Source organism: Rhizophagus irregularis, chromosome 7 (assembly GCF_026210795.1).
Source record: "Rhizophagus irregularis chromosome 7, complete sequence".
Lineage (NCBI taxonomy): Eukaryota > Fungi > Glomeromycota > Glomeromycetes > Glomerales > Glomeraceae > Rhizophagus > Rhizophagus irregularis.
Genome location: NC_089435.1, coordinates 1,758,894 through 1,779,439, shown reverse-complemented (window position 1 = coordinate 1,779,439; position 20,546 = coordinate 1,758,894). Strand labels below are relative to the sequence as shown.

The window sequence follows — 20,546 nt, the reverse complement described above, 5'->3', positions numbered from 1 at the left end:
AATCAAAATATCGGAATGTTATAATCACGATACTTTATAAGCCCGAAATTCAAAATACAGAAATGAAAAATCTTGAAATCGGTATTATGGGGGTTACGAGATTATGACATTTATTTTGGGATTATGACATCTGGATTAAGATTTTGTCAGATTTTGAGTGTCGGAATTTAGGGTGACGGGATATAGAGTCCATAAAATTAATAGTAATTCTTTCAAAATCCGTTCATATATTTTCTTTTTAAGGTTTAGTATTTGGTATACCATTTAAAGGTAATTGAGAGTTATCGTAGGACGTAAAGTGAATATATATTCTTTACGTCACTCTCTTTATAAATGTACTGAATTTCTGTATGGTACATAACGAATAATGATCAAATTATTACAAAATTATGCAACAAACCCTAAAACATTTTCAAGTAATGAATTGTAACATCTTAATTTTTGAATATTTGAAGATTTTAAAATCATAAATATATTTTAATTAAAAAATAAATAATATTGATCATATTGATCGCAGATAAAAATTACCCTTCAGTGAAGTAATGATTTTTTTATTACTATATTTAAATTAATTATGACAAACAGGAACTTTTAAAATCATTAGATAGATTCATGATTTATTATTATTATTTTTAAATTGGACTTTTATGAATCTCAAGATGCGATTTATAGTTTAACAAAAAGTTGTTTTTCATATATGTGCGTATAAACAGACATTTATATACTCCTAAGTACAGAAGTAGAACAGAAATGTCTTCCGCTACATCATGTATCCTCCACTACTAGGGATGGCAACGGTCGGTCATGGTCAGTCATCGGTTGGTCATAACCGGTCAAGAACCTTTGACCGACCGACCGACCGTTTGACTGACCATTTAACCCATCCTGAAAACATTTGCAAAATGTAATTTAATAAAAAAACGTTTGAAATACTTAATAAAAAACGTTTTCGCAACGTTTTCTATTAAAATAATTAAAAAAACGTTTGCAAAACATTTTTTTATTAAATTACATTTCGCAAACATTTTCAGGATCAGTTAAACGGTTGGTCAAACGGTCGGTCAAATGGTCAGTCAGAGGTCTTTGACCGACCAATATCGGTCACGGTCATGACCGGTCATAACCGGTTAATGACCGTGACCGTTGCCATCCCTATCCACTACGCTTTGTAATTTGTATCTTCCGCTATATATGCTTTATATTAAATTTTAATGAAGATCGATGCAAATATTATAAGTGTTAAAATGAACTTGACAAATTTCTTTTTCTTAAAATATTTGATTAAAACATTATTACGTACAAAAGTTTACAATAACAGTTTTTATTTCGAAAGAATTTAAAGCAACATTAGGGCGAAACTAAATTATTTAGTTAATACTGTTAAGCCAGTTCTTGTATGCTTATAAAAATAAGCGTATGGGTGTATGCTAAGCAGAAGGATAATTGAATAAAATAAATGTTAAATAATATTAATGAACGCAAAGTGAAAATAACTATATGTAAATATTAGTAAATGTATCACTGTCGATCGATTTACGAAGGTTACACAATAAAACAAAATAAAATTTCAGTCAAATGCGAATACGGTATTGCACACACAGGCATATACACTCAGACGCAATATTGACTCACAATTATAACAAACTATAAAATAAACAATGAGATAACCAAAGATATTATAAATAATAAAATATGTTTTTATTTAATATCAGTAAATATCTTATTGACTTGGATACCTATCTAATTACATCGAAAAACATCGCGTCTATTTATAAGCAAAAACACTAAACTAAAAATGTTTAAAATGTTTAATATATGCCATATATACCATATGTGCAATATATGCAATATATTTAATATATTTGATATATTAAACATTTTGAACATTAATCTTCCCGCTATATGACATTGATCATACAATCACACATTGGTAATACCAATCGTCCCGGTAATTACCATTGATCATCGGTTATATCACGTGACTTCGTCGCATTGTTTTTCATCGTAACATCACTCTCCTCCTAATTTTCAACCCCGTTGAAAATCTCCATAGACCTCATGACCAGATCTTGATATTCTTCTTGGTTTAATTTTCTGACCAAGGTTAATGTGGTATTAACAGTCCTCATAACTTGACTTACACCGAAGGCTTCGAATAAATAATACACCTGTTGAGATGTGATACGATAATGTGGCGTCAGTTGTTGCGTGTAATGACTTCGTAAAGCATTAGTTTTTACTTTCTTTTCCAAGAATTGTCCTAAAAAGAATGCATTTACCAAATGCAATCGTCGGTCACCCAGTCTTTTCAAGCGTCTAATAGCCTCCTTTAATGTTTCGAATTTACTATCCATAGTTGCTTCTTCATTATAAGGTGGCATTATTGGCGCAACTTCAATTGGGAAGATTTGATAAAGGTCTTCAAGAATCTTTTGGTGTGCATTCACTGTATTTGCCATAGATAAATATCGATAATAAACTTAAATAAACAATAATATAACCTATAAAAATAAAAAAAATTCACACATATATATATATATAAAAAAAATATATTTTTTTTTTTTTTTTTAATAAACAACCTAATTTATGCATGTATATGCATTTCATTTTATGATTATGTCATTCATGCAATATAAACTAATTAAGTCATCACCATTGGTGATAATATTTCAGGCGATCAGCATTCACTGGGACCTTTAAAATTTTTCCTTCCATAGTCCTAAGTTTGTATGCCCTATCTCCTATAATTTCATGAACATAATATGGTCCTTTCCAACGTTCTTGTAGCTTCTGTTTTCCTCAGAATTGACTTTGGTATAATAGAACAAGGTCACCTATCTTGAAGATAATTTCCTTAAGATCAGCATCATGACGTTGTTTCTGCTTTTGCTGCGATTTGTATATCATATCCTGTGTCTCAAGTCTATCACCTATTACTTTACCAGTTAATGTATGTATGCGCTTAGTAAGATCATCTTGCCAGTTATCTTCAGGATAATTAACTTGAGAAGTTTCTATCACAAATTCTATTGGCAATACTGCATCCCGACCATACATGAGATAAAAAGGCTCATGACGTGTAGTATTATGCCATTTGGTTCTATAAGCAAACAGGACAGATGGTATATATGCGTCCTAATTATCCTTGTTTTCATTGGCATATTTAGCCAATGCTTCACACAGCGTTCGGTTAAAACACTCCACCAATCCATTAGTCTGAGGGTGGTATGCCGTTGATAATCTATGTTTAGTACCGAGATTATCACATAGGGAATTCAGCATTTCGTTCACAAAATGGCTTCCACGGTCTGTTAATATTTCCTTGGGACAGCCATAACGGCATATAATATCATTATAGAAAAATGTGACTACTGAAGATGCCTTTGCATCAGGGATGGCTTTTGCTTCAGGCCATTTTGTTAGATATTCAGTGGCAACCACTATATACTTGTTGCCATCTTTCATTTCAGGGAGCGGTCTAACAATGTCCAGTATGTCTGAAATGTGTGCCAGGTTGATGGCGCAATGTGGTGCAGCGATTTTTTCCAAAAAAATTAAATTGCAATTTTTTTTATTTAAAATAAAACCTTTAAATTCCTGCATTAGGAGTATTTTTGTTCACTCTGCAAATTTACTTAAAGCATATACAGGTGGTTTAGAAGGCCATTTTCGAGTTATTTAACAAAAACTGTTCTTTCGACAAATCCAATTTTGGAAATGATCGGCAAAGACGATAAAATTGGTTGTTATATACTAAAGTCAAAATCTACTTCCAAAACCTCCTTCCATTTATAAGTGAATTTTGTAAAACAGATGAAAATACATCTAATGTGTAAATTTGAAAGCTTTACATTAAAATGAAAATCTTTAACTTAAATCTTTTTAAAATTACTGTGCCACACTGCGCCGTCAACCTGGCACACATTTCAGACGTGCCAATGTCCATACCTATTCTGTCAAAAGGTTGTCTGACCTTGATTGGATGTAGAAGTTCAATGCGTCGATTTTTACCTCTACGTTGGCACTCGTCACATGTTCGTACATATCTACGAACATCCTTAAACATTTGCGGCCAGTAATAGCAGATTTTTACCCTTCAATAGGTTTCGTCAATCGAGAAGTGTCCAGCTAAAGGATCCGAATGTGTATGATATAAAATTTCCTCTATTTCACTTTCTTTAGCTACTCTAATTGGCCTGTTAGGGTTGTCTTTATTCTTTTTGTATAACTGATTATTTAAAATTATAAAATATCGAGACTTTTTTTTTATAGCAGCCTGCTGCTCTTTTGAGATATTAGTCAGCATTGAAAAATCTGTCAAATATCAGATGAGTAAGTAATACGTTGTTAAATCCATTCTGTTAATCTAAAGATGGGAAATCCGTTAAAGAGGTGTCAAAAATGTTAATCCAGTGTGTGTAAAGAAAAATATAATATATCAGTTTTATTAACTCTTATTCGGCTTAATGAATCTACGTTGGAGTGTAATTTTTCTGGGCGATTTATAATTTCCAATTCATATCCGTTTAAAGTCATTATCCATCTGCCGAATTTGCCGATCGGGTTAGTCATATTCATCAAATACCTCAACGCTGCATGATCAGTTATAACAAGAAATTTTTGACCGTGAAGGTAATGGTGAAAGTGTCTTACTACCCATACGACGGCAAGACACTCTAATTCAGTAACGCCATAATTTCACTCATGCTTATTGAGAGTCCTGCTCGCATAAGCAATTACTCGTTCCTTCCTTTCTTCGTCCTTTTGCGATAGTATAGCTCCAAGGGTGAAAGTGGAAGCGTCCGTATAAAGAATAAAAGGTTTGGTAAAATTAGGATACGCCAATATTGGTGGCGTCATTAAACAACACTTTAATCGTTCAAAAGTATCGTGTTGTTCTTCACCCCAAACATACGGGACATTTTTTTTAATAAACGGTTTAACAGTTCAACGATAAACGAAAAATTCTTTACGAATTTTCGGTAATAAGATGCTAGGGCGATGAATCCCCTTAGTTGCGTTAAGTCCTGTGGTATAGGAAACTCCTTGATAGTTTGCAATTTTTCTGGATCGGTTTGTATGCCATTCCGGCTTACAATATGTTCTAAGAATGGGATTTCTTCTTTAAAGAAGAAACATTTTTCCAGGCTTAATTTGAGACCAGCCTGTTCCAATCGATAAAAAACCTGTTCCAAATGATGAAGATGTTCATCGAATGTTTTGGAACCTATATTGATATCGTCTATGTATACTATGATGAATTGCCATAGTATATCCCGCAATACTGTGTCCATTAAACGCTGAAAAGTGGCAGGAGCGTTACAAAGACCGAAGGGCATCACCGTAAATTCATATGTTCTGAACCTGGTGATAAAGGTCGATTTTTCTCTGTCTTTTGAGTCCAATTCAACTTGCCAAAAACTGCTGGCAAGGTCCAAGAATGAAAACCATTGAGATTCTGACAAGGTTTCCAGCATATCATCTACTCTTGGCAACAGGTAATTGTCTCTTTTCGTAATTTTGTTCAGCTTTCGGTAATCTACACAAAGGCGTTTTTTACCATTTCTCTTCTTTACAACTACTACTGGTGAAGTCCACTGGCTTTTTGATGGTATAATTAGTCCCGCTTCTAAAAGTCATTGTATTTCATCCTTTATAAACAATTAGTTTTGATATGAAGTTTGGTAAAACCTTTGTTTAACTGGAGTGGCAGTTCCGGTATCGATACTATGGGTGATTACCGATGTTTGTCCGAAATCATTAGGATTCCAGGCAAACAAATTCTGATGTCGCTCCATAAACTTTCGGAATTTCTGATGTTGTTCTTTACTCAGTTTTCCTGTATGAAAATTGCCCTTCTCTATTTCTTCATATTGATAATAAAACTCATTTTTGACAAGTTTATTGTCTTTTAAATCATCTTCGATTTCTTGCGCTTGTTCTTTAGTTATAAATTGAGCATTGCAAAATAATTGATCTTGCGTTTCTTCGTCATCGCTTTCGTACTCTTCTTCTTCAGATTCGTTAGCGGCTTCCTCTTCATTTTCATCTACCTCCAAGTCAGGCACTTCAATACTTACAATGTGTTGAGGCATCTCCCTACACTCAGTGGCGACTTCAAACGTTTCGTCTTGCCACTTAATGACCATTATATTGCTATCATAATTTAAGATAGCCTTAGTCTTTCGTAACTAGTCGTTACCAACAATTGCGGAATATGAGTTAGCGTCTGTAACGATGGCGTCTATAAGGATAATACAACCATGTATTTTTAGTAGCAGATTGGTTACTGCCCCTAACGGCCTTTGTCTTTTACCGTTTACGTTGACCATAACAGTTTTTGACGCTTAGGTTATTTCCATTTCTAAATCCTTTAATAACGATAAGAATATAATACTTCCAGCTGACCCTGAATCGACTATTAGTGGAAACTTGATATGATTTATCAAGGCTTCACAATATAACGCTGAAGTTTTATCATCGTTTGGTTTTGAAAGATTTACTTGTAGTAAATCATTGACTTCAGGCGTATTTCCATTTTCTTGGGTCACTTCGTCGATTACCATCTTAATTGTTTTCTTGTCCTGGTCATCGTCCCTTTTTCTAACTACAGGTTTTCGTAATTGTTTGGCAATTGTCAATCCAAATTTCGGGTTCATAGCCAACAATTGACCATTGGTGATATCAGCCTTTTGGTCAAAAAATTGTTGAGGAGTATACGGCTCAACCATTTTGTTAATTGGGGCTACAGTAACCAATTTCTTTTTGGTTCCTTTTTGTACTATCCTTTTAGCTTCGGTTTGTCTTACATCCGATATCTTTATCGGTCGTTTACTTTTATTCACTTGCTGCGTAGCCCGTAATACATTTTCCTCTTCAGTAGGATTCTCCTTTAATGTTCCTTCTAACGGGTTTAATCTCGACATGCTACAGGTTGTCCTAGTAGCGGAATACGTTTCCAATAATGTAAGGTTTGAGGGGATTGTCTTTTGGCATGTACGCTTACCCTCCGAAGGTACGCCATTTAGTTTAAAGATTGGTCGCTAGTATTATCTTGAGGTAATAATTGGGCTAACATCTGCTGAATTTGTGCCAGTTGTTGTCCACTATCATTAGCTGGTTGAGGGACGGTCGTATTGTTATTACTAGTATTACCATTATTATTAATAGGTGGTGGTGGTCGATTATTAGGGATATCATTATTATTACCATTCAGACAATATCTAACAATATGTCCGGATTGACCACATGAATAACACACGATTTGGTTTTGACGGTTTGGTGTATATGTCGTTGATTGACTCGTATTTCTAAAATCACTACTATTATTATAACCTCTATTACCACGATTTCCAGTACTTAGGTTTTGAACTTGTTTAGTCAACTCGTTGATTGCCTTAAGAAGGTCATCTGATTGATTGCCGGTGCCAGACGGCGCAAATTTATTTAGATAAGCATTGACGGCATGTTGATCTTTATGAGTCAACTCATAAGCTTTTGCCCTATGTCGTCGGGCTGGTAGTGTGCCTCGCTAGCGCTCACCCCACCTCGGCCAGGGCCTCGCAGTACCTACATCCCCCCTCCGTGGGGCAGGGAACCCCCATAGATCCTCCACAATTCTCCACATAGATCCTCCACAAAAATATATAACAAAAAAGGATAAAATAAGGGAAAAGAGAGGAAAATAAGAGGGAATCGGAGAAGTGTGGAGGATGTGGAGGATGTGGAGGACGTTTTAAAAAAATCGGGAGAGGGATCCCCCCAGAAAAAAGTTTTGATTTTACCCCCCAGATCCTCCACATCTTCCACATCTTCCACACGTACAGGATTCCATTCATTTTCCTATTGGAAGCAATGAGATAGCAAACCAGGTAAGTTATTAGCAGGTAAGTCCCTAGAAGGCCTGTAGAGCCATAGAGATATAACCGGGTAGGAGCGCGGATCTTTGGAAAAAATATATTCGGCAATTGAAGATTAGGTAACTATAAGTAACATACAATGATAAACTTACACGCCGCCACTTCTCTTGCCGAAGACCTCGGGCTTGATCTTGTAGACATCTATGGAATCCGTAAATGGATCCAAATTCAGGCATCACCCCTCAATGACCCGGACATAGTAGCAGAGATGGTCAGAAACCTTCCGGTTAAAGAATTCGGAAAACATCTCAAGATTAACAGACTCTGGTATAACTGTTGTAAAGCCGAGTTGTGGAAGCGGCATAAAGAAGCCGAAGAGGTATACAAACAAGCAGTAGACTACTACAAAGAAGCTATTGACAATTTCAATGAAGCCGATCAGAAAAAATACACCAGGTTTGCAGGGATGGTAGTAATAGAAAGAGCACTCCTCAGATGCGGCTTTATAACGCAAGAGTCCGACTGGGAGAAATGGACTCAAATAACGTACAACATCCAATTGCTTAAGGAAGGTCGCACTCCTGACGACTCGGATGATGAATCAGATGATGGAGAGGTATCTCTCGATGACTCAGATGATGAGGAATACTTTTAGAAGGCGGTACTAATCCGTCTTCCTCTTTTTTGCCTCCTTAAGGCATTTATCAATACACTGTTTACACGCGTCATCAGCCTCTAAGATTTTCTGCCCGAGTTTTTTGCATTGCCGATTGTACGCCGTCTGATGTCTTTTAGCCGCAGTTTCTTTTTTCTTCTCCTTGGTTTTCTTTTTGATAACCCAGTCTATCCCAGTAAAAGTATTCTTATGCATACCACAAACTGTGCAATCACCATGTAAACGATAGCGGCCATTTGTGGTCATATCTTGTATTTCACTAGCAGTCTCGGTTTCCTTCTTACACTTTAGGCAGTAAAATCGTGTCATTTTAAGATTTGAAGTCCGAAATCTTTCCTTTAATTTGTCGTAATATGTCGCATTTAGAGAATTACTACAAATACTACAATCTCTCCAGAGTACCAGCACGAATTCTAAAAGGTGAGGAGCACTACAACCTATACAAAAAGCCCCTAAAGGAAAAGTCATCAGAGCGTCCACGAGTAGTTGTATGGAAACCAAATGCGACGCATCAGGCAGATCTCGCAGAGATGCCAGTCGACCCCAAAGGATTCCACTATTTTCTCATAGTGGTGGAAGTCGCGGGTAAACGAGTTGATGCAGAACTCCTAAAGGATAAGACTGCAAATAGGGTTCTCAATGGATTTGTTAAAATCTACAGAAGAAATCGCATTAAACCACCAACACATCGAATGGAGACAGACTCCGGATCAGAATTCACCAATGATCAGGTACGTGATTTTTTCCTGAACAGCCTAGGGGTGATGATGAGGTTTGGAGAGCCAGGAAGACACAAACAGCAATCATACGCTGAACGAGCTATCCAAGCGATCCAGGAGCCTCTCCTAAAACGAATGGTGGCACAGGAGTTGAAGACCGGGGTGACATCCGTGGAATGGTCAGAAGATTTCCGTGATGTAGTTAATAAAATAGATGAAATCTGGCAGAGAAATCCCCCAGACATTCCGACAGGGTCACCCAAAGTGTCAAAAAAGACGGAACTTCTCTCTGAAGGAACACATGTCCGAGTCAAGTTAGACGAACCTATTTCAGTACTCGGGAATAAACTCCATGGAAAATTTCGTACAGGTGACATAAGATGGAATCCCAATATCCGTGTCATCAAAAAAATGATCCTCTCACCCGAACAGCCTCCTACGTATCTTCTTGATGGACCACACGGGCGTCTAGGTGTATCCAGATGTGCGTACACCCGAAAAGAGTTGCAGATTGTTCCAGAAAATGAACATCCCCCACCTGACTCCATGATAAGAGGGCAACCCGAAAGATTTGTACCTGAGCGGATACTCCGGCATCGCATCAGGAAGGGTCAAGACCAGTATCTAGTCAAGTGGGAACGATACCCAGATACCGAAGCCACTTGGGAACCCACTGACCGGTTGGAGGAGGATGTCCCTGCCTTAATCCGCAAGTTTTGGGAATAAAAAATAAATATTCCCTATTTTTTGTCTCCTCGATTCACATCAGAAACTATCGGGATAAAAACATTCTTCTCATTACAAGTAAGGGCGATATGTTCACGTGATTCATGGACATCATAATTGTAACGTTTCAGACACGTCCGGCTCAATCCAATCTCCCTATGCTTGTAATCGCTTAAAACCGCGAGATTCTCAGTGATTACACAATCAGGGGTTAGTTTGATTGACACACCTTTTACCATGCCGAATGTCCTACCAGAACCCGGAGCGCCGGATATGTTATGTGTAATACTCTTGTCGATATCCAACCCTAATTCTTCAGCGGCTTCCCTCTGAATAAAAGACGCGTTAGCACAAGTGTCTGCTAAACACTGAATTGCTATCCCATTGACCTCCCCATCCAGCGCTAAAAGATCTTTAGTATTCTCCAAACGAGCTATGTCAATATCCATCGGGTCATCTTCCCTGATATCCTCTTCTTGTTTTTCCTCAACTAGGTCTTCCGGAATCTCCGTACTTTTACGAGCAGACTTTAATTCTTCCCGAAGAATCTCGCGGAGTAATTTCCTAAAATCTGCAGACCTTAATAAACTTAATGAATCATTTTTGGTGACGGCTTTTATAAGTGTGGGCTTACTACTAGTAACCTTCACAGGAATCTTAATAGGAGTCATTTTAACTGATTTTTTTGGAACAGATTTAAGAAGTTTCGAGATACTTACACCCTTATCCGAGTTTACTTTTTTTTTGTACTTCGAACCACACAAATCCGAAAACCACCTTCCTCATCGGGAACAATTTTCAAGTCATCAAAACTCGTGGTATTAGTATCAATATCCATAGCATCATCATTAAGATCGAGGTTTCTCATTGCTCGGGCTAATTCCAGATCATCGCGTCTATCTTTAGCCTTCTGAAGTCTCTTTGGAAATCTTTTAGACGTCTCATATCCCATAATAAGATCAATAACATGTTGATCATCCTCACTAGTCCACTCAGGAGCATCAGGGTCACCAGGGTCATCACCAAAATTATGATCTACATAACCATCATCCCAATCAGGATCCTGAGGATCCTGAATGACACGTCTCTGTGGTTTTGGTCGAACAGGTTTAATCTGTTGTCTATAGACCGGTGGTTTACGAACTGGCTTAGATGCTTGTAATTGTTTAAATTGTGCCTGGAAATTCTTGGTAAGTTCCTCGGCTTGTGCCTTGAGCAATTCTTGTAATCGTTCTTGAGTAATAACGTCTGTCGACCTTTGTATTACAGCACCTTCGTGTGGAGTCACGGGATGAGTATAGCCAGCCAATTCCTCTTTTTTAGCCTTTTCAATACCCTGACGCCTTTGTAATCCATAGAACATTTCGCCCTTTCGTCGCTCAAGATCACTCAATCTATCGATTAATGTATTAAGAGGTGCCGCCCCGATTCTGGAAGCTTCAATAACGTTTTCCGGCAAAAGTCCTCTATAGAACTGGTCAGTAACCATAATTCGATTATATCCTACAATATCCCCAGCCCTCTCAACTCGCTTATAGTAAGATCGAACAGGTTCACCTTGTTCCTGGTAAAGATTACTAAATCGTATCTGAAGTCTTTCTTCCACGACGGTTGGAAAATTTGTACGCATATGCATAAATGCTTGATCCAGGAGAATCCCCTGTAAGACTATTGGTTGATTCTGGACAGCAGCATTAAATGGACCTCCATGATTTCCCAACCCATTAACGGGTTGATGAGTAGGACGTCCGCCCGCACGCCTCCACTGCTCTTCAACTTTAAAATTCGTTCTAACGATATCAGCGCGTGATGGGAAAAATGCATCTCCAACGGTTACCGCCGCATTACCTGCAACCCTTGAATATACATCAGCATCAGACCCGGGTAAGTAAGTACCAACATGTAATCCATTAGCAACCTCAGGAACAGCTAAAGCTCTGAACGCTCGGCGAGTAGCACCGGCTCCACCATTTGCAGCAGCCACTAACCGAATATTCGAGAGTTCCCAATTTTTTCCAGTAAGTTCTGCATCAAACCACCTCGCCGCTTCATCTCTCATACAGCTACGAAGAACCCCCATCGCTCGCACCCGACCAGGAGGCGCACCGGCATCGTCCAATGGATCAATACCAACGGTATTAATATACCCTAAAAAGTTATCAATAAAAAGATTAAGATCTTCATCTTCCCGACCATGAAATATGGGGGCAGCTATACCAACGGCAGCCATATCGTATTTTGTGGATGGTTGAGAGGATGTGGAGGAGGGTTCAATTGTCTAATCCGAAACCATTGTACTTGGATACGCAGAGCGGCTATTTGTTGGAAAAGTCGATTCCTAAGACGTCCCAATGTCCGAATTCCAAAAAGAACCCGATTATTGGCATATACAAGCCGATTTCGTGCCACATCACGCTCGCCTATAGCTCTATTACGTTCACCTATAGCTCTATTACGTTCTCCTCTCATAAGATTATATTGCTGCTGAAGACGACGATTAGTCGTCCGCATACCACCAAACTCCCGTTCCAATTCAGCCAAATTAGCTTCTAAACTAGTAATAGTATCTTGTACGTTATTTAGCTCATCTTGTGTAAGACCTAACAAACCTGTTTGAACCTCGAGTTCGTCTTGTAATTCATCGCGTTCTTTTCGAGATCGATCGCGTTCCGCTTTTAATATATCACGTTCTTCGTATGTTTCTCTACAGCGATGAATTAATAAATTAAGAGCATGTTTAAGACGATGGTTTGCATTTTGTACATCTCGATTAACAACCATGCGATCACTGACAGTTAAAAAATCTGTTAGATCCTTAATTACCGCAACTAATGGTATATTATTCATATCACGCAAATCCCTAGGAGGCGGTCCAGTAGGCTCTGAAGGAGTATAAATTGCAATTGGTGTCGATGTCGACATCATATTTAAACTAAATTAGAATAAAATTCAAATGGATCTTTATGTATACAATTTGGACGAGTACACGACCGACTCGAGACAGGGTAATGAGTTTGCCCCATCATGGCCTTTCTGTCTTGCCGTAGCAGGAAGTTCTGACTCGGGTAAGACAACTATGATCATTAATTTGTTAATGGGAGACAAGAAGGCAAAGGAGGATGGCGAAAGGTACATATTATGTGATGCGGTAATTCTAGTTGGCAGATACCTCGATGAACCGAAGTGGGCAATCGTACGTGATTTTTTCAAAGAAGAAGAAATTCCGTTTACCGCAGTATCCCATAGTGAGATTCCAAATGTTAAGGACTTCAACTCCACCCAGGCTACTGTGGTAATCTTCGAGGATTTGATGGATGCGCCTAAAAAAACCCAGGATCTCATCACTGGATTTTTTACACACGGACAACACAAAAATATTTCATGTATTTATGTGGCCCAAAGATTCTTTACCATTCCCAAGGCTATTCGTGAAAATGTGAATTATATTTCCCTACATGGAGGTCACGGAAGTTTGACTGATACTAAGAGGATCATCCGCCAGTATACAGAAGAATCGGAGTCACTAGCTCCAGTAATCGATGACCTTACTCTGCAACGCGAATTTATAGTATTTGATCTTAGAAGATCCAAGAGCGATCCGTTATCCATTCGGGTTAGATGGGATACTAGTCTCAGTTCGATCACTGATCAATCTCAGTTCGATCCTAGTTCGAACTCAGTTCAATCCCCGTTCGATCCGAGTTTGAACCCAGTTCGATCAAAGTTTAGTCCTTATGGCCAGAAAGCTGTAGCTGAAGCAAAAAAGTCCTCCCAGCTAATTGAGTTTGCTCGGGAATATCCATCGCCTAAAGAGAGAAAACACCTCCTCGTATCTGGTATTATAGCTAAGAACGCAGATACCTGGATTAAGTACGTCTTTCGGGAAGCCTACGGACTATCTGGTAAAACCCTGGGATCGGACTTCCAAAAATTCTTAGCAAAAGTACGGGATAGGACCGCAAAGACTGAAATTCCAAAATCTGAGACCGTAAAGGAGTTATTCTCCCGATATGAAGTCCTGAAGTCTAGTCACCCTTTGGATAATAAAAAATTAATAGAAGGCATCGGGGTCCTTTTACAGATCTTTTCTAAGGGTCATATGGACCGTCGAGCATTACGAGTAGGGATCAATAGTATTTTGTAAGAATCTGGTTGCTTTAGCAACCCATCTCGCGAAGTTCTTCCGCAGAAGCCCTAAGAATCATGGCGCTTTTTTTACGTCCTTCGAAGTCAATCCGTAGCATCCTAGCTTTTAATCCAATAGCTCCTAAGGCTCGAGAAGCAAAGTTCTTAGTCATCGGATTTCTTACATGATTTACATAGTTCTCATAGAATGTAGTAAAGGGTTCGTCAATACCATCCGGGTATGTATTCCGTAAGAACTGATATAAGGCAATTTCCCCACTGTCACATCCAATGGCTATAAGCTGTTCAAGAAGCCACTTCCTAGTATCCTCGTATGAATCTCCGTCCATAATTTTCATATCTAGTCTTTGTGTGAATAATTGTGTAAAATCCGCATTACTTGCCCGACGGATAATCTGGACCAACTTATCCCTGGCAAGTCCCAAGGCTTGTAAAGGTTCACTCTCGTCACCAATCTTCTTTATAATCTGTCTATACAACACGCTGGATAATCCTCTATATGCCGCTTTTGCAGAGAATACTCCACAGTTCTGACACTGGTTTATTACGATTGATGTTGACATGGCTATCTTTCTTTGATTATTCGCTCACTTAGTATCCTTCACAATCTTTTTTATATATTGTTATCTTTAAATACCTGTCATTTGTATAAAAAAAAATAACTGGCATTAAGGGATCAACCGTTGGAAAGACCGGAAGACCAGAGGACCGGAGGACTGACCATTAGGAAGCGCAGTCCTTGCACAACTTGTCCGTTAAGTCACTTGGGCTTACAGGCATGAGACATTCCCTACACAACTCAATATTAAGCTCTGCAAGTCTCGGGGCATGGTCCTCCAAAGTTCGTGGACGACCGGAAGGACCGGAGGAAGGTGTCCCGTTAGTCGTATTCTGCTGTAAGATAAAATCATCATATTCATCTTGGTCAGCTTGAATAGCGGCTCTGATTTGTTGTACATTATTGAAAGTTAACCGCTGGCCATCAAGATTTTCCTCATTATAGCGTGTTTCATTGATGATTTCCTCTATAAGCTCCTCCTCTTCAGAATGAACAAGGTAGTAGTCCTCAACTACCTCGTAGTCACTCTCAACCAGTCTATGATACGTTCTAGTACCGTGTTGAATATAGCGTCCTGTATCTGTATTTAAATATACAGGTTGTTCCTGGGGTGGAGGCGGTACGGTTTGTCTACGGACAAGCCTTCCATCGATATAATCATGGGATTCCATAACTATTCGATTAAAGGTATCTCCACCAACACGGATTGGACGTCCGGTTATAGGATTAGTTATATAAGGGTATGACATGTCTTTTTTCTGTACGTGTCTACATACCTAATTGTTATCTTCAATTTACAATAACCAAGTGACATCGTCATCAGTCCTTGTCAAAAAATGCGAGGATGCCTGATGATGAGGTTACATGGTCATCAGTCCTTGTCAAAAAATGTGAGGATGCCTGATGATGAGGTTACATGGTCATCAGTCCTTGTCGCAAAACACGAGGATACCTGATGAATAAGTTATTGGATTATTGGCCTAAAAAGCATTCATGAAAAAACTATGGATTATATTACAGAAAATGTGAACGGAGTTCATGTCACGTGATACCCTGAACAAATGTGTAGAGTGTCACGTGACTTCATGTGGTACGTAGATCATTTCCTTTTTGGGCGATACCCGTTCCACAAAAAATCGATTTTGGTAAAAATGCGTTTGGAATCTTGTGTAACATAAATTTCCTTTTTCGGTAATTCGGGATTACGCGGTAATGCCGGCCGGATCTAAAAAATATGACTCTGCAGGGTAATTCCTACGAAAGTCAAGTACAAAATGCTTACTCCTGTTGAGTCCATTCATACCACTCCCAGTCTCCAAGGATCGCCTCCCCATCTTTGTTCACTTAATGCATGCTCTATGGTTTCCCTCTCTTGGGGGTCCACGACCATCCCATTCCTAAGCATTTTCTCCATAATATAAAGCTGATCCTCGGTGAGGCGGTCTATCCATCTTTTATAGAAGTCGTTTACATCTTCAAACGTTATCCAGTCAATTTCCCTCTTTATATAATGCTTTCCGAGAGCTCGGATTTCACAGTACACATCCCCGATCGTAGTGGCATAATTTTTCCACCTCTTATATGCCTCTCGACGAACTTCCTGCCACCACACTCTATCTACCTTACTCGCTGCAATAAGGTCAGTATCCGGGATCTTTGCGACAATGCGTTCGACTATTTCTACTGGTAATCGGTCCAACATGATGTTATGTTACTTATACTATAGCTATCTTCAATTACTGTATGCCTATTACACATGGATAAAAAATATAGACTAAATTCGTACAGAATCGTAGGACCACAGGAGCCGCTTATGCAAGAAGTTCTGTTAAGGTTTTCTCAGCCTCGTTTTTAGTAATAGCTCGCTTTGGGGGACCGGTTGATGAGTCCTTAGTCGCATTATAATACAATTCGAAGAGGGCCTCAAGCTTATCTAGGAGAGCTTGTTTATTCTTGTATGATTCGCGGATTTTTGCTATTTTAGCAGTATATGCCGCATTATCTGGGAAGAGTTTTCTGGCCACGAACTTCACATATGATACAGGAGAATTTGCCGTTTGGATTCGCTTGATATACTTCACGTGGTCCTGGACGAGGTAACTGGTTTTGCTAAACCCAGATACTAATGCGATTACTATAGTATCTTTTAATGCGCGGATAATCTTGGGGACAGTTTCGTCAGAGACAACATTAGGCTGAATGCGCGATGCCTCGTAAATAACCTCCTCACTAGTGCTGTCAGTGCTGTTAACAATGCTTGCGAATTCGGTATATGTTGACATGATTCTTTGTACTTTGTAAAAAATATAAATCTTCAGTTACCTGTTCATTCGAATGAGAAAAAATAAATATGAACCTCGGGGTTTACACTTGGGATACTGCAAGACAGTAGAAGCGTCGCTCGGCCTTTTGCATCAATGGAGAGCCTGGTCTATATAACCAGGGGATAGCGACTTTCTGGATTATCCTAGCCGCTTTATTGTTCCTTCTTTCTATATATCTCCTAAAGGCATTCTGGATCATTTCAGCATGATGAGTATAATAGTCGAAATTAAAATGCTTTGGGCAACTATATAAATGTAGTCGCACCGCTTGATCCATGAAAGCGTCAGCTCCCCATCCGCGATCAATAAAAGATTTACAGTAGGTACAGTACCACCTATTTGGTAGTCGTGATACTATTCTCCTAATGTGCACAATATAAGCATATACAGCTTGACGAGACCTTGGATAAGGTAGCCGCCTATGAAAACCTATTCTACTACAAGTCTCATAATATTGCACAGCATTCTGAATGCGCTTAGCCCACACGTGGAAACTTTCGTCGTCTTGTCTACCTAATCCGTCGGTGTTTTGCATTTGGGTATCTCGTAAGATTACATATCCCATAGGTTTATTCAATTATGCCATCACGATATGTCAGTAAAAAATATACATACCGGTCCCTAGCAATCATGTCCAGATAACCTTGTTCGCATTTTTCACATGGCAGTATCCCGCGGTTTCAAACTTGAAAGTCTTTAGAGTCGTATCTGCATTCTCTGAACAAGTGAAAAGCGCGGGGCTATCTGGCTGTTCTTCTAAAATAAATCCGTCTGTATGGATACGTCGTACTTTATCCTTGTATGGTTGAATTGCCTCAGATGTGATTTTGCGACCACGTGCTAATAAGAATGGGGCGATCCTGGGATACTCACCTTTGAAGGGATTACCCGGGTTTGTAAACTGGAATCGCCACTGGTCAGATCCTACTGGTATGATAGAGTCGAGTGTATGGCCCTCTGGAAATGTAAATGGGTCTGTTTGATCTGTGGTGAGTGTCTTGTAATTACGCTTCCTCTGGCATAATGCTCCCCATAATGTGTTGAGGACTCGCTTTGCCACGCGGCCAGCTATGCCACCCTGGTTTTTAATTTTGAAGAGGAAGTGTACATACTCACCGAATATTACAGTTCCAGGGATTCTCGCTTCTCTATCATATATCAATGCATTTGGCTTCCCATCCTGTATTAACTGTATATTGAGACCAAGTTTTTTTGCTCGTTGTAAGTCGATGAATGTATAGATTCCCCTTTTATTCTGTCGGAAGAGAATATTATTCCCACTTATTTTGGCACGGAATAATCCATACAAGGCATAACCCCTGTGGTCGACAAAGTCATTAAGTGTCTGGAATTTACCCCGTCTGATTGGAAAGTTCACGTTTGATTGTTGGATACTCGGGTATAAACTTGTTGCGTCATACTGTCTTCCATAGCCTTTCCACTCGTTATCTGCCCAGATTAATCCTCCCATCATTGCATCACTTAACCACTCCGCTTCTATCGGGTCAAGAGGATCATTGGCTGGAATTCCTACACTTAATCGTTCGAATAACCAGAGAGCCGTTCTTTTGTAAGACCAGTTATGGTATGATAAGTCGATTCCTAAACCGAACTTCTTTGTCTCCTGTAGAAAGGAATTCCGCTCCTCGTGGATTCTCTGATATGCTTCTTCAAGAGTTTCATATACTCCAGTCTTACGGTTTTTCTCGACGGGGATGAAAGAACTTTTGGAATTCTTAGTTTTTTGAAACTGCGCAATTGTGCAAGACTTAACTGTTTTGCCGTTGTATATTGTGACTACATTATTGGTCCCATCTTCATGGTATACAATGGGTAAATTACGCTTTTTATCTATTTTACTGGGGTGGAGTCTTCCAGGATTTAACGTGAGGGAGTAATGGCCTTCTGATAGGATGAGAGTCGCACGTCTATCGGACTTACTCTTAGAGATTCGGGTAATGTCCCCCACAATATTAATTGCGAGACTTCCTGCGAGTTGTTCAACCTTGTCCATGCATGAAACTGGGATGGGAGCATCGCGATTGAGACCTAATGCCTTTTTGATATACTCGGGCTTTTCGATTGACTTTGGCATTTTAGAGAATGTGCCGTAAATATTTTTTAGGCATTCATACAGGCAATCATTTAGCTCCCCATTGCATCCTCCTGCGGCCGGTGGACTATCTCTTGCATAAATTATGAATCGTTCAAAATAATCAGGGTCTGCGTCATCCGGTAGTTGTGCTTCATCATAATGGTCTAATAGTGAAAAGAGGCTGGCTGGTTGGTTTCCTGATGTCCATCCACCGGGTTTCCAGTTTTCATAGGGAAGTAGGATCTGGAACTTTCTATCTGGAAATCGCGTCTGGAGAGTCTGACCGAGTCTGGCGATAGCTCCTCTGGAAAAGCGAGCACCGGAATACTGAAGTTCCTTGATGTCAGGTCGTGTTGGTAAAGTGCGGGCAATTCTTGAGTATTGCATTTTTATGTATATGATTTGTCTTCAACTATAAATAATATCTTTCTATATATATACGAAAAAAAAAAGAAATAATCTCAAATAGCGCTTACAATATGTCGTTGATAGCGCCCTCAGTATCCTCTTCGTCCCAGTCATCGATGATTCCATTGGCGGCCTCCCATTCACGTTCCATATCAGTTTTTGGACGTTCCTCGGGGATCTCTCGCGCTTTACCCTTATCTGCCCTCATAGTTTCATAACCAGAGGGGGTGGGAATAATCTCGGCATTACGATTCTCCTTGTATATTCTTATTAAATCTGCGAGTTCTTTACGGCTAGGTATTTTAGGTAAGTATCCATTATATTCAATCCAGTCCTTGAAGCGGTCTACTACCTCCATAAGGTAGTACTGGTACTCGTCCTCAATACGCGTTGTGGGACATTCCTCTATTTCAAACGCGAGTATTTCCCAGTCATATTCGTCTGACGCATCTTGGTACTTGGCCCATAATTCCTTACCTGTATTGTAGAGATCATTGAAGACCTGGTCCTTTAAATTTTTAACCCATGGTTTGCGATCCCATCGGTGTCTTTCTTGCCAAGCCCAGTGCGCTCGAGTGCCTTCCTTTGGTTCAGGATCCCGGTCAACTTCTGGTTCTGTGTCGGGTTCTGGGATAAATTGCTCTTCAGAAGCCGGTTCTGGGTCAGGCTTAGTGACAGATGCAGAAGATTCTGCGGGAGACTCGGGTTGTTGTTCAGGAGCTGGGTTCACAGTTGTAAAATCTGAGTCAGATAGCAAGTCATCTAAAACGTCGTAGTTATCTGGCTCGGGTTTTTTCTCAGCGGGTTTTTCCTCAGCGGGTTCGGGTTTTTTCTCAGTGGGTTTTTCCTCAGCGGGTTCGGGTTTTTTCTCAGTGGGTTTCTCTTGTACGTCTTGTGGATTGTTAGCTGGATTATATATATTTGCCAAGAACTTTTCCAAGGCTTTGGGGTCTGATGCGGGTTTCTTAGAAGTCTCTATATCAATTCCTTCTATGTCTATCTCGTCTGTTTCGTGGATCCAGTTTTTGCCGAGA

At 39.4% G+C, this 20,546-nt stretch overlaps 5 protein-coding genes across 5 annotated transcripts; 1 reads left to right on the top strand and 4 right to left on the bottom strand.

Moving 5' to 3' along the window:
• Positions 1–7,998: 7,998 nt before the first annotated feature.
• On the top strand, positions 7,999–8,514 carry OCT59_027189 (uncharacterized protein; the record flags this gene model as incomplete). Its single annotated transcript, XM_066136793.1, has 1 exon — positions 7,999–8,514. The coding sequence occupies one exon, from the start codon at positions 7,999–8,001 to the stop codon at positions 8,512–8,514; it is 516 nt and encodes a 171-aa protein (XP_065993244.1).
• Positions 8,515–15,982: 7,468 nt separating this feature from the next.
• OCT59_027188 (uncharacterized protein) lies at positions 15,983–16,387 on the bottom strand (the record flags this gene model as incomplete). The annotated part of the gene is made up of 1 exon (XM_066136792.1): positions 15,983–16,387. One exon carries the CDS (start codon positions 16,385–16,387, stop codon positions 15,983–15,985), a length of 405 nt encoding a protein of 134 aa, XP_065993243.1.
• Positions 16,388–16,496: 109 nt separating this feature from the next.
• Positions 16,497–16,967, bottom strand: OCT59_027187 (uncharacterized protein; the record flags this gene model as incomplete). Its single annotated transcript, XM_066136790.1, has 1 exon — positions 16,497–16,967. The coding sequence occupies one exon, from the start codon at positions 16,965–16,967 to the stop codon at positions 16,497–16,499; it is 471 nt and encodes a 156-aa protein (XP_065993242.1).
• An 82-nt stretch (positions 16,968–17,049) lies between these two features.
• OCT59_027186 (uncharacterized protein) lies at positions 17,050–17,544 on the bottom strand (the record flags this gene model as incomplete). Its single annotated transcript, XM_066136789.1, has 1 exon — positions 17,050–17,544. One exon carries the CDS (start codon positions 17,542–17,544, stop codon positions 17,050–17,052), a length of 495 nt encoding a protein of 164 aa, XP_065993241.1.
• A 93-nt stretch (positions 17,545–17,637) lies between these two features.
• Positions 17,638–19,491, bottom strand: OCT59_027185 (uncharacterized protein; the record flags this gene model as incomplete). Its single annotated transcript, XM_066136788.1, has 1 exon — positions 17,638–19,491. The coding sequence occupies one exon, from the start codon at positions 19,489–19,491 to the stop codon at positions 17,638–17,640; it is 1,854 nt and encodes a 617-aa protein (XP_065993240.1).
• Positions 19,492–20,546: the final 1,055 nt, after the last annotated feature.